This window comes from Oryzias latipes, chromosome 21, assembly GCF_053564925.1.
Source record: "Oryzias latipes strain Hd-rR chromosome 21, Olatipes_Hd-rR_3.1".
In the NCBI taxonomy this organism is placed as follows: domain Eukaryota; kingdom Metazoa; phylum Chordata; class Actinopteri; order Beloniformes; family Adrianichthyidae; genus Oryzias; species Oryzias latipes.
In genome coordinates, this window is record NC_136257.1 from 10,092,940 (window position 1) to 10,106,854 (window position 13,915).

General features: G+C 40.0%; 1 protein-coding gene and 1 long non-coding RNA gene across 29 annotated transcripts in view; one reads left to right on the forward strand and one right to left on the reverse strand.

The window, feature by feature from the left end:
• mycbp2 (MYC binding protein 2) overlaps positions 1-13,915 on the reverse strand; it is an 80,491-nt gene that overhangs the window by 44,375 nt on the left and 22,201 nt on the right. For 23 of the 28 annotated variants that reach the window (XM_023950841.2, XM_078940049.1, XM_023950839.2 and 20 more), the window contains exons 12-27: positions 8,079-8,283; positions 7,833-7,997; positions 7,566-7,724; positions 7,271-7,475; positions 7,038-7,183; positions 5,557-5,667; positions 5,198-5,302; positions 2,969-3,088; positions 2,806-2,887; positions 2,605-2,722; positions 1,889-2,247; positions 1,614-1,786; positions 1,213-1,338; positions 896-1,023; positions 250-341; positions 30-164 (exon numbers count right to left, since the gene is read on the reverse strand). In XM_023950841.2, coding sequence (XP_023806609.1) covers positions 30-164; positions 250-341; positions 896-1,023; positions 1,213-1,338; positions 1,614-1,786; positions 1,889-2,247; positions 2,605-2,722; positions 2,806-2,887; positions 2,969-3,088; positions 5,198-5,302; positions 5,557-5,667; positions 7,038-7,183; positions 7,271-7,475; positions 7,566-7,724; positions 7,833-7,997; positions 8,079-8,283 — 2,429 coding nt within the window. The remainder of the gene's footprint in view (positions 1-29; positions 165-249; positions 342-895; positions 1,024-1,212; positions 1,339-1,613; positions 1,787-1,888; positions 2,248-2,604; positions 2,723-2,805; positions 2,888-2,968; positions 3,089-5,197; positions 5,303-5,556; positions 5,668-7,037; positions 7,184-7,270; positions 7,476-7,565; positions 7,725-7,832; positions 7,998-8,078; positions 8,284-13,915) is intronic. The other 5 variants (XM_023950842.2, XM_023950827.2, XM_078940051.1 and 2 more) reach the window with 3 other exon arrangements.
• LOC144988866 (uncharacterized) lies at positions 10,597-13,107 on the forward strand. Its single transcript, XR_013652918.1, has 5 exons — positions 10,597-10,732; positions 11,258-11,314; positions 11,463-11,538; positions 12,336-12,431; positions 12,923-13,107. It is a non-coding gene; the product is annotated as an uncharacterized LOC144988866 (long non-coding RNA).

Genomic DNA, 13,915 nt, shown 5'->3' on the forward strand with positions numbered 1-13,915 from the left:
TGTTTAATTTGTAAACTGCTAAGTTTTACCCGTCATCAGTTGTGATTGTAGCCTGTCCATGGGAGCCACAGTCACTGCTGGGACCAGAGACCCGGGCCCACGCCACGTACCACCATCCCAGCTGAAGCAGCACCGGCTCATCAAACATCATGGCATATTTCTCTCTACAAAATGAAATATCATTTATCAACAACTGTCAATTATTTTGATGATGGTTTCAGAATAACAAGGTGTGGATGAGGAGTTTACCTGGCAGCGCAGTCGTAAGCCAGAACGTCTGTCTCAGCCAGCAAATCACCATCTGTCTCATGATCGCCCCCATCAGGTCCCAGTTCAAACAGCTACACAATATTACCAATTTTGAAAAAAAGTTTTATAATTCATGTATGTATATATATATATATATATATATATATATATATATATATATATATATATATATATACATACATATAGATACACACACACACACATTTATTTGAACCCTTGTGCTATCTTGTGGGGTCCAGATAACCCCAGTCCCAACGTTGATGTGCCTTGGAGGCACGTTAACAGATAAATATTTCTTCAAAGTTAAAATTCCTACTAAAACTTGATTTTTGTACACATTAATAAGAATTTGGTGCATTTTTATTATCTTGTTTATATTTTTCACCACAATTTCCAATTAATAAAATTGAATACGTTTTCCTTTAATGCCATTTCTAGCTTTTCGCAACAGAAAAACTGCTTTGCTGCTTGTTTTTTTTTCTAAATGTTAGCATTAAAAAATCTACCAATTCCAGCACAAAAACCCTAAAGATCCAGTTTTACAAATTAGCAATATGGGCGTTAGAGAAAAAAATATAAAGCAAAACAATTCATAAATTTGTGAGACTATTAAAGGACTGCTCACCTTGATCTTGGCAGTGTACTCCCCACGTCCTCCAAACAAACCCAAACCACCCAGCAGGATGTCTGCGTCCGCGCAGAAGCGTATCGCCTCCACAGAGTGCGCCGAGTAACCCCAACCACCGCCGTGGCCTGCAAGGTCGCACATTAACAGAAGCTTAGCACACTGCAAAGACGCTCAGGTGTTTCTTCATGTAACTAGAGATAATTCAATTATAATATTTGAGACCATTATATATTTGTCCATAAATGTACATTAACTTTAAATAAGCCTCTGCTTCTTTACTGATTTTACACTCAAAAAGTATAAAATTCCCTTACTCTCAAATCGGTTCACCACGCTGTAGTCCTCTTTGGAGTAAACTTTCATCACTGCCTGGGTTTCTTCTTCAGCGTTCGATATGCCCATTTTCAGTTCCTGCATGGCTGCCAGCGTGTCCAAGCAGCCTTAAAGGTTGTTTTTTTTTTTAAGAAAATGATGGTTAAGCTTTTAAAACACTCTACTGAAGGCATCAAGTCTTAATCCAATAATCGTCTAACATTAATGAAAAGATAAGATGTGAAGACATGAAAAGAAATAAAATATTTCCACAAACGATCGGAACACCCTTTAAAGCCTGCAATAATACATTTACATTGTTTTTCTTTGTTACAAGAAAATAGAAAAAATTTTACCATAAATCATGAGTTACTGGGTTGAATGTATTGGAATTCAAAATTACCAAGAATGTGCAGGGCTCCATGCGAGCGCGTCGTGGTTGCATGTGATCCTGAGGGCAATGCGAGCTCTGGACTGAGAATGCTGCAGCGATCCTGCAGATCTGTCACGGAGGGCATCCGGGCATCGGCTATCACAGCATTGTAGCACCACATCTCCCTCGAGGCAGGCAGGAACCTTCAAGATATATAAAACATTAGTAAAATTGTGCACAAATTTGAATACAGCATTTTGCTAATTAAGTCGATGAAATAATAAGAGGTAGTGGTCTTGTGTCACCTCCATATGACGTCATAAACTGGATCCAAACAAAGGCCGAAGCCCTGCAGATCCTCCTGCTCAGAGTCATTGAAGGTTCTGCAGCTGCCATCCAGTTTGTTGATGAGCAAACACTTAAACGGAGGTGGTTCCGACACGAAGGAGGGAACCAGCCCGATGATGTGTTTGCTGGCAAAGATTTCTGACGTAGCAAGGACATGAGAGTTGATGAGAGCCTCGTCGATCCGCAGGAACGTCTGGTCTCCGCTGGCACCGATCCAGGTTGCCTTTCGTCCGTATTTTGCTCCAATGTTGGGCATCGGGGATGGCTTGGCGTTCCAGTAGGGCATGTCGAGGATGGGTCTGCCTAACTGCCCTTTCTGAGAAGTGATGGAACATTTGGACCCAATTAGAAAAGATGATGTCAAACAGATAATATGCATGTTTTTAAATTGTTACTGTATTTTCCACGCTATGAATGGTCTATTTTCCAAATTTTGTCATTTATCACCCATGTGCTATCTTGTGGGGTCCAGATGACCCCGCTCCCAACGTTAACGTGCCTCCAAGGCACGTTAACGTTGGGAGCCCACAACGTCTGGACCCCACAAGATAGCACAAGGGATAAGCTGGGCTTCCACGTTCAAAAGTCCAGCGTTCATGCATCGCTACAATTAAGGCTTTCAAGTGCACCTTATAGTGCAGACAGCACCGTATAGATGTCAACAACTTCTTACCGAGAAACTACCAAATGTGAAGACCTGCCCGTCCATGAGGAGGACCACCGTGTGGTTGCTGCCTGCTGTGACTTGGATACTTGGACCTGGAAGAGCCTGCACTAGAGTCGGAGAACCCCTGAAAGAAAAACATTTCAATTAAGAGGTTAAGAAAGGACAACTTTAGTCCCGAAAGTTCAAAAAGATCAAAGTCCCTGGTACCTGGAGTTGACGTCTCCGTGTCCAAGCTGTCCATGTTGGCCGTATCCAAACGTGTAGACATCACCGTTCTCCATCAGCACCACTGGACAAAAACATAACCACTACTGTAGTTCTGCGAAATTCTTTGAATCAAATCTTGTCTTCTTATGTCTAAAGAACCTACCTGAGTGATGAAACCCACAGCTGACCTGCACAGCCCGCAGCTCGCAGTCAAACCTCACCGTCCCAGGCGGGTAGGTGGTAATTTTGCTGGCGTCTTTCTCCCCACGTTCACTGCTGCCATCTACAAAACAAGCGTCAGCATTAACATGTGTGAGGAGAAAGTTGAGACGTGCCTAAAGTTTGAGACCGCTGAGGAGGAAGTCTCAGCACAATCCTGAAAAACAGCTGGAGGGGAAAAATAGCCTCAAAAAAGAAGGAGGGATAAAGGGGAAACGATGCTGGAAAGGAAAAAAGGCAATATTAGCTCTGCAGCAAAGAAGCTTTAGGTAAAAAGTTGGATTATTACTGTAAGACAGTTTTGCAAAGGATTTGACATCCTTATTCTTTAATACGTTACACTTTTTTCTTATCCAGGAAAAGACTGGAAGATGGTGCAGTGGACAAGGTGACTCAAATCTAGTTTAAATCTATCTATAAACATGAGCATCACTTCTCATTTGACTGGGACTCTGAAAATTTCAGTCATTTCTGCAGCAGAAGTCAGGTGAAGAAGAAAAATATCAAATCTTCCCAGTGGGTAAACAGTGAATACCTTACACACCAAAGCTTTGAACTGCAGAGTGAAAAGTTCAGCACACAACTCTCAAACATTAGTACAAACATGTTCGGTTATGAACACAAAGTCTTTTTGGGGATCTTTTCAGAAACCACTGATGCTCACTGAGCTGGTTCTTAATGTTTTCATTTCATAGAGACTTGTATAGAAAGCACCTTTTTGTTCATGACAAAAGTTAACACAGCTGAACGTCAATCAGAATTTTTTTTGTCTCCAGAGAACATTTTGAACGTTTATGTTGCAGTTTCTGAAAGGATATTAAAATAATGACTTTTGTAGTAGAATATAGATCAGATAGGCAGCAGATGATCCCCACTTTAAGAAAGATCAGGGAGATCATTTGAGACACCTGTGTTTCAACAGCTTTTCTTGGGAATTTTGTGATAAAAGCTTCCTAATGGAGGTGTGACAGTTGGTCTCGGTGCGTTTCCTGCCTTACAGGATTACTGGAGTTGCTTTAGAAAGAACAGAAATGCTTTTTCTTGGTAAAATAAACTTTTTTTAACAGTATAAAAGTCTAAAGAAAATAACAAAAATACTTAAATTGTGTTTAAATGCCTGAATTTAAAAAAACTAAATACAAATGAGACGATTTAGTTTAAGATCATCTCAAAACTATAAAATTAATGTTTGTGTGTTGAAATAATCACTTTTCTTGAAAGACCCACTCAGATGAAAATTGTGTTTTTGACATTTTTAAAAGGTTCTTGTGGCATTTTTCTGATGAAAGAACACATGTTTAAAGAAAACTAAGCTTAAAATTGCATCTCAACACTCGAGACAAAAAAATCCAGTTGGAAAAAGAACCTCTTTGTGACGTAGAAAATATTATTGGCGGGCCACAAGCTCCTGCTCTGCTCCGTTCTGATGCATCCACTTGTAGAGGAGTACATCCATGAACGTCTTTGTTTTCTGTGGCTAAGCTGGAATCTGGCTCAAAGCTGTACGGGTGGACAGCTGCAGTATTGCTCGCCATTTTTGTTGCATCAGTAAGGTTGGGGGAGTGGCGGGCTGTAATGCTAGCAAAAGAGCATGTCAACAAATAACTTTTGGTCATGGATGACAGAAAGGGGGGGCCAGGGTTGCTCCACGCTAGTAGACATTCCCCACAACTCAGAGGTGAGTTGTTAATGAATTACAGCCGGTCTGCACATAGTATGTCCAAGATTATGACAGATTTTTGCTATAAAATAAAATAAATAAAAGCATAATCTTAATGAAAACAGCACTGGGAACACTTTTACAATAGATTAAAAGATGAGCAGAGTGGGTCTTTAACATATAAAACCCTGTTTCCAAGGTAACTTCACTATCTGACACAAAAAAACAACATAAATAAATAAATCACACTAAGGCTACATTTCTTATGTCACATATCAAGCTAGGGTTGTTCTCAGTAGTATTCAATCAAACCCGAAGACTCCAGTGTCATTCATCCCCTGTGAGTTTTGGTAAAACCCAAAAAGTTAGCGCCACGGTTTGTTACCACCAGACCCAGTGAGGACACAAAATTCTGCTTTCAGAAAAGTGAAAGAGGAGGCAGGCGGGACGGACAGCCAGACTGGCAGATGAACCAAAGGGGGTGCCTTTGCAGCTGCTAAGTTAGTGAAGTACCTTTGTGCTTGTCCCGTTTATGCCTTAGTGTCTGAAGGGGTCTTACTCTGGCTAGGGCCTGCTCACGCTGGTTCATAAAAATGGGACCGGGGAAAACAAGGGGGCCTGGGGGAGAAAAAAACTTTCACATGCATGCACAATGCTCACAAATGGGAAAGAACACATGATAATACCACAGCACAACACACACAAGCACACACTAAGAAATTATGTAGACACAAGCAAGGGGGAGGACACCAAAGGACTACATCCAAGGACTAGCACCAGGAGCATGGGGGCTTTGGAAAAGCCTTGCATAGAGGTTTGAGCCCCCCCAAAAGTGTTTTTTTAAATTCCTCCAGTCTCTTTGAGGCTCATACCTCTTCCTTCTTCCAACCTATGCCGGCGGTTGATCCTCTGCCGCTTCTCCTCCTGACGGATCTGAATGTGCTCCTCGATGTTCACGCCTGGAAGGGGAGGGACAGGCACAGCTGAAAACAAAAAAAAGGTGGCAGGCACAGGGCACCGGCGCATGGTGCAAAAGGAGGAGGGAGAATGAAGCAGAACAGAAGAGACACACATCAATGAGTGATGGGGAGGCGTGATCGAAAAGCAACGACTTTCATCAGCAGTTATAACAGAAGGATGGGAGGCCACAACAGCATGAAGAGAAGAGCCTTCAAGCAAAAGCAACAACGTATGTTTGTGCAACAATGTCAACACATGCTTTTTTGGTTAGAACAGCAAAATAACCTGAAATACAAGGGATGCTATTTACATGCTTAATAAAAGTTTACAACTTCAGGTGAAATGTCTGCTTGAACCGTGAGTCCGCCATAATGAATTAGATCAGGTGGAAGATACCATTTTCCATGCATGCATCGTAATCATTGACTGTACATGAGAACTGGAGTGAGTGACCCCTCCCTCCCAGGAAGTACTCGCTGGTTCCAAGAAGCCATAATCCCATAAACTTCGACTGAGAAACGAACAGCTTTTAGTCAGTCATTATATGTGTCCAAAAAACCATTCTTGCTCTTTTTTACTGTGTTCTTGCTAATCCAAATTTTTATTTCAAGATTTTTTTTTTCTTCACTGCAAGTTAATCAAGTTATAAACTGACCAGAGGCCTCACTAAAAGGGTTATATGGTTTCTGCTGGCCCTCAAGTCCAATGTTCAAAACGACTTTTTGTATCCCGCTTTCAAGTGGTAGGGGTGTGGACCTCCAACAAGCTCAGTCCTGATTGGTGATTGTGGTTGCCATAGGCTCAAACCGACTCAGACCAAGCAATGCTTACTGATTTGTCTGGCTCCAACGTGGCGGCATCTGCAAATTAATGGCGACTGAATTGACTTAATTTTGTCGGAGCTGGAAGTAAGCCATTGTTTTATGGGTGACGTCACACTCAATCAGTCCAGTTCTTTATACAGCCGATGGTTGCAACTAGTGTCCCTCCAAAAGATGAAACATTTAAACTGTTCCCCACAAACTGTATTGTCAAACCTTAATTTTATTTACCTAAATAAACTTTGTCTTCTCAAGAAGATCCTTAATTTCTTCAATTCGACTAGTATTTGGTGTTAAACAATTTAAAAAGAATTTGATAGAAATCCCCTTTGTAACCTTGATAATATTAATTTGTTATAATGTATTTATTGCACTGAATTTGTTTCCTAATTTCTATTTCCAGAGTGGCTTAAAGTCTCAAAGGACACATGAAAAGATAAAATCAAACCAATATTGACAGAGATGAACCAGCATCCCAATTTTTAGAACACACCTTATTGGTTGCAATTAAAATGACAGAAACTGTTTCTGTTTTCATCCTATGAAATCAAGAAGGACTAAGAATCAAATACCTAGCAGCAGGTCCAGAGGAATCATCTCCTTCACAGCATCAAAGATGCCCCTCTGCCGGGCCTCCTGACCGTCAAGCTCTCTGGCACAGGCTTTGCAGCAGCCACAAGCTGAGCAGCCAGACTCTCCAGACCCACATCCACAGATACTAATAAACAAAAAGAAAGAAAAATAAGCATATTTAGTCAGAATGATCAACAATGGGGATTATGACCATCTGCCGATTGTGACTTACCCCCCTGGCACTCTGTCTGGCCGTCCACTGCTGACACAACTGGCACCATAACCGGTGCAGTCTCCACAAACGGTGCAAACCATGCACTGGTCCAGCTTCCACTTGTGCATGCCTGGCTGGCACATCATGCTCTTCTCCTCCTTCTCCTCTATGTCATCTTCCAAGTCCTCGTCCATGGCTGTTGCCATGTTCTCTACTCCAAATGCTGTAATGCAGGCAAACCCAGAAATACAATCAGAACAGGATACTGATTGTATGAGGTTACCGTCGTTTCCTCTCCTGCTAGTCTGCTCACCTTTTCCTGCCTGGCTCATGGCTCCAGTATCTCTGCCACACTGGCCTTTGTTATTCACTCCAAATGTCCACACCTCCCCATTCTTGGTGAGAACACAGGTGTGAGCTTTACCCATTGCCACCTGAGTTACAACGTGACCCTTCAGGTCCGACACCTGACCTGTGATGAGAAGCAGATGTAAGGGAGGTTAATATCAATCGACAAGCTAAAAGTGTTTTGTCTAAGGTATATTGGAAAAAAAGCTTTGAAATGATTTTGAGGACGCACAGGTGCTGTCACTGTAAATAGCATCTTTGCCAAACATGTACAGCTCTCCATCCTTGGTGACGATGCTGCTGCTGCCGTTGTTGCATGCTGTATAGACGGCTGTCTTTGTCTCCAACTTGATCATTTTCTTGGGCTTATAAGGCTTGGGCTGTCTGCGACTTTTGGCTGGAGAAAAAAAACCCAACAAAAAATCAGATTTAAATTTTGAAAAAAATTATAAATTATAATCATTATAAACTCTCTTACTCGACTCCCCATCCTCTCCCTTGCTTGCAGAGCCAGTGAAGAACACACTTCCATCTTCAGCCACCAAAAGGGCGTGGGAACCATCATGGCCGACTGAGAACTGAACAATTTTAGGAGACTTTGTGATGGGTAACTCCACCCATTTTCCTGCTGATGGGCCACCCTGTTTTATGCCCAAGCTCTGATACTTCCCAGTGTAATAAATCTAAAATGAAAAGAGATGACAATTATTTTTACACATACCAAAGGGAAAGAAACAATGGTACTGTTCTTCAAAACTACAGCCATGAAAAATTAAATGAATTTGAAGCTTTGCTGCAGTTTTACTACTTTTTGACATTTGCATATATGAAAAAAACCACAAACAATGCTTAGAAGATCTCATACTTCTACAATTCACTTTCACACGCAAAAAGCACCAACAAGGAGCAAGTTATACCCTCTGCATAACAAATACAAGGCTTTAGCAATCTGTCACTAACAACATACCTGACAAAATCAAGTCCACGTCATGAGACATCTTTGTGTCAAGACAGGACAGGTGCTCCTACTTTCTGCCATTCTTGGTTGGTGTTACTTCCACATCAAGTTTGGGATTTAATAAAAAAAACAAAAGCACAAGAAAAATGTGCAAACAACAACCTCCCTGACCTACAATTGACCCCTTGCAATGTCGTCACACATGCATCACTGTCTGCCATTTTGGGAGTCAAACCCACATTATTTAGATACATCCAGCGACTTTGGTGTAGAGAAATAGCCACCAAATTTCTTTATGGTACACATGCCTTACGGTTGGTCGTTACAACAGAAAGATTCCAAATTCAAGCGTCTCTCTTAACAGATTTCTGTGGGATGAAGACAGAAAACGATGGATCCCCGCAGTCAAATGGGAAGTGTGGCAGCCTACAGCTGTCAGAAGACTCTACAGCATGGGTGTCAAACTCATTTTAGTTCGGTGGCCACATTTAACCCGTCTGATCTCAAGTGGGCCAGACCAGTAACATAAAAGCAAAATAACAGCTTTGTTTTAGTTTTTTACTCAGTTGGAAAAAATGCCTCAATCAACATAGTAGCCTAATCACTTGGGGCCAATGGATCTCAAATAAAATTAATTTCAATTGAAGAAAAGTTGGTCTATTTAATTTTATACAGACTGAATATTTTACACCTGACAGTGAAGCTATCCAGAAACTTTTCTTTATGGTGAGTCTCTTAGTGGTGCTGAATGTCATATTCTTTGAGCACTGCGATTTTGATGACATACAAAGCATTTGGGTTTTGCATTCAGCTTCGTGAAAGAAAGAAAAAACTCTGTCCATTTTTCCTGGAAGGCTCTTGGTAAATGGTAAATGAGGTATACTTATATAGCGCCTTTCTTCCTACAAGGACAAAGCGCTTTACAGTCACAGACCCATTCACCCAGTCACACACACATTCACACACTGGTGGCGGCTCCGCTGCCAAACACAGGCGCCCGCCTACCACCAGAGGCAAGGTGGGGTTCAGTGTCTTGCCCAAGGACACTTCGACTCATGGGCGTGCAAGGCGGGAATCGAACCTGCAATCTTACGATCATGGGTCGACCGCCCTACCGCTGCACCACGGCCACCCACTCCACTTCACGTTTGACATTTTGATCATTAGGGAGTCGCTAATGATCATCCTTATAGCAAGATAATAGCGGTAAGGCTCATAAAGGTGCATCTTACCCAGACGCAGAGCTGTTATGTTTCTATGAGGGGCCGTATAAGACATTATTTATTCTGAACCATTCACATTCATACATTCTTGCTCTCACAGTCATATATACTCTCTTTCGCAAACATATATTCTCTTACGCATCCATATATTCTCTCTCTCACATTCATACATTCTTGCTCTCACAGTCATACATACTCTCTTTCGCATACATATATTCTCACTTGCACATTCATATATTCTCTCTCTCGCATGCATATATATTACTTTACACATACATACATTCTCACTCTCATTGTCACTCTTAAAAAAGAATGTATGTATGTGAAAGACAAGTATATATGAACGTGTGAGGAAGAGTTTATATGTGTGTGTGAGAGAGGAGTATGCATGAAACGGAAGTGACTTTGGATGAAAAGGAAGGCACTTTGAATGAAAAGGAAGGCACTTTGAATGAAACGGAAGGCAGATGATTTCTCGTGCTCTGATTGGACGAGAGGCCGCCACCTCCCATTTTGAACACACTCTAAACCCTATCACTTGTACTGACTCATAACTATTAAGGTTACACAACTTAAATGTCATTTTGTAGTTGATTCAACTATAAAGTATTAAGCTCTATCAAGATTTTTTCAAATTTAACTTAACAGTGCTAAATATTTTAAAGCTTATTTGTATCTAGCACTCAAAAATTTTAAGATCCCTGAAGTAGCGTCATGACGTCATCACGTACTGGTGGGAGGGTCTTTCGTTTTCTCTACGTTAGCTCAGGTGGCCATGTTGGATTTGCCGAATGCGAGTATGCGACGTTTGAAATTGAAAGTCGAGCATTTTATTTTTCTGCAAAGCGTTGCTATTTCGTCCCGCTTCAAGACGCCCCAACCTCGGGTTTTTTTTTTTCATCCGCCTCATCGCTGATGGTGCCGTCTTGTCTTCAGCCCTGATTTAATTTGGTAAGTATCGTTCATGGTTTATTTTGAATGAATGCTTTAAGAATGCTCTTATACTACCGTAAATGTGGTTTACTGTTGTTTAAACATATGTGTGTTACGATTGTTTTAGAGCTTAATGTGGCAATGCATACATGATTAGTTTGTCATATTAGCAGACGTATGGCGAGCCAAACCCAAAATGCATTTCTGCCCGTAAGTTACGACAGTGATGAGGTTTTTTTTTTTTTTTCAGAGGTAGAAATGATCTGTTATGCTGCAATCACACTAAACGTGATCCGCGTGTGAAATTCGCGTTGGAGGCCTCTGTCTGTGGCTAAAGTTTGCTGCTGGACATTTGTCCAAAAATGTCACTCAAAGCCTCTAACGGTTGTGTGGGAGGAGCTACCGCCAACAGTTTTAGGCCTGGTTGCTACATGGAAGCATTGGGTTTTGAATGCAGCTTTAAGCTTTTATAAATCACTGATCTCCGTTATAAAAAAGGTTTTTGTAAAAATAAATTAATCAACGTGCTCGTGTTGTGTTCAGGTACCGAACTACAGAGTGTTCAGTGTTTCACCTCAGGTAGACGCCAAGGCCAGCCAGGTAACTTGTCTCCTGATCAGTTATTTGTCTAGAGCTATTTTAAAAAAACAAAAAATGCAATAGGTTGTGTAGTGCAATAAATGTTTTTTGATCAGAATATAATTGAAACATTTTTTAACATTGAAAAATCTCTTTTGGACTTTTTCAGATACTGAACTTCAGAAACTGAACTTCAGAAAGTTCACCAGAAAGTCACCATTTCACCAGAAAAGAGGTGTCAGTGGGTGAGTTTTATACTTATTTAATATATTCATCCTGAACTATTACCATTATTAGATTTATACGGCAGCATGGAAACATTTATGCACATTTTAACTAGCCAAAGGTCTAAATAGAGCTGAAATTATTTACATTTGAACTAAACATATTTAGATTGCAGGCTGAAGGTGGCACAATGGAATGGAGGTGCAAGTTGTGTTCTGTTACTTTGGCACTATGCAGTACTACATATAATACTGCAGTACTACATAGCAAATATTCCAAAGTGTTTCCACTGCCATGTATGTGGAAACACTTTGGAATATTGTCATGTCTTTATGACAGTATATTACAATAATAAAATGATGTTGCATTAGCACCATTCCATCATTTGAAACCATGAAAACTCATCTGTCAAGATCTGAAATGGATTTATGTAGAGTAGATGCAGTCAGAGGAAATTGTGCAGTTTTTACATGTTTGTGTAACTTAAAGCTGCCCTTTTCTGAGACTAAGTCCACCAAAACAGACAGGAACTGGCCAGCTTGGTTAGGATTTATGACCTCCAGGTGAATTTCTAATGTGCATAATTCAAAAACGGATAACAGCTGTAAGAAGCCAAGGTGTAACTTGCCTTAAAAATGACTTTGGGTCTTTGACCTGAAGTGGATCATGCCATGAACACTGTATTGTACTCTCACTAGAAATAGACATCTAGAAAAGGTATCATTTTATTATTTCTTAAAGTTCCTTAAATAAATATTGGAAGTGTTTGCTCTGCATTTGCTTCAAAGGTAATGGATATTTCTTTTTATTCTTTTAGGACCAGCGTGACGTGAACATGAGACGGGCACTTGTCCTCCTTGCACTTCCTGTTTATCTGCATGAAGATGCCTCCAACTTCTTCAAGACCTGTACAGTAAGTGCAAACGACTCCCTGTCAATGGTTTTCACTAATCCTTTAATATTGATTGAGATTTTATTGAGTGACATAATAAATAGGGCAATTGTTTGTAGTTTGTAAACTGAGTGATATTTTTAAATGGTTTTAAAAATGAGATGGAAGATGAGACGAACATCAGGGACTCCTGATTGGAAGGAGTGGGAACATTTTCGTTTACCTTTTCTGCTCCTGATCCATCATTATTTGAATAAAGAAAAATGAAGCTTTAGTCTTAAATTATTTTATAAATGTCCTCCTTCAGAAAAATGCTAAAGAACTTTTTAAAAACACAATTTTAATTGGAGTTGGTCCTTAAAACATCATAGCCAGTTGATTAAAAGCTAACAGAATGTTAGCATGAAAAGATTCCCATTGACAGATGGCAGGAATGTCAGTTTTGGACTTTATTATGATGAATATCTTTGAGGGTCTGAACTCATCTGTGTTTTTTGTTTTGTATTTTCCAGAATACCAGACCTCACAGACACTGCTGTGGGTATCTTCTCAGTTGTCGTGGTGACGCTCCTGATGCTGCCGTCAGTGGTCCCACACATCTGGCTGACTAATCTCTTCTAACTCTTCGGGGACATCTATGCTCTGGACCTACAGCACCCCAAAAAACTTGAACTTGCCTTCATATTTATTCAGAATGCTGTCTTGAACCTTGAGGACAGCAAACCACTGAAAGGACATTTATTGACGCTGAAGAATGTTTCGTTGAGTGAGTCTTCCAGAATGGACTATTTGTTGGTTTAAGTGTTATGTAACTAATGTGTTTTGTTGTGATCATATGCTTTTTCTGCCGTACAATACAAAACCAACTCTTTTTGTCAATATGTTGTGTGGCACTCTTATAATGCAGTTTTATTGCACTTATTGTTTCTTCATCCTCTTGATATTTGTGCTTTTTTTTAAGGAGCAATCAAAAAAAGTGTATTATGCAATCACTATTGTGTGGCCTTCACGTTTGTTGGTTTTTATCAATGTTAGCCTTTTAAAATGTAGTGGGGCAGTATCAATATCTCTGTTTAGAATACATTTTAAGCTGAAGAATTTTAAATATTTTCAATGCTACACATTTAATGAGTTAAAAAATTTATAAAGCATTTGAGTGAATTTTACATATTTTATGAGTTGAGTAATATAAAAATATAGTTAGTTAAAGCGTTTTTTAGTTGGAAAATATTAAAAACTTTAAGTAAATAATCTCTCTTTTATAAGTTGAGGAATCTTAATATTTTTTATATGAAATAATACAAATGTAAGCCAACTGACAATATGAATTTTAATAAATGTTAACTTAAAAGTTTTAATAATATAACTTAACTGTTGCGTAATCTGTTACACAATAATTTTTAAGTTCAGTCAACTCGCTAGGGATTACAGTGTAGACGCTAACATGAACCAGCAAGAAATCCCAAATTAACAGACTTGTGGTGTGGAAAGGTATGTTTTTCAGC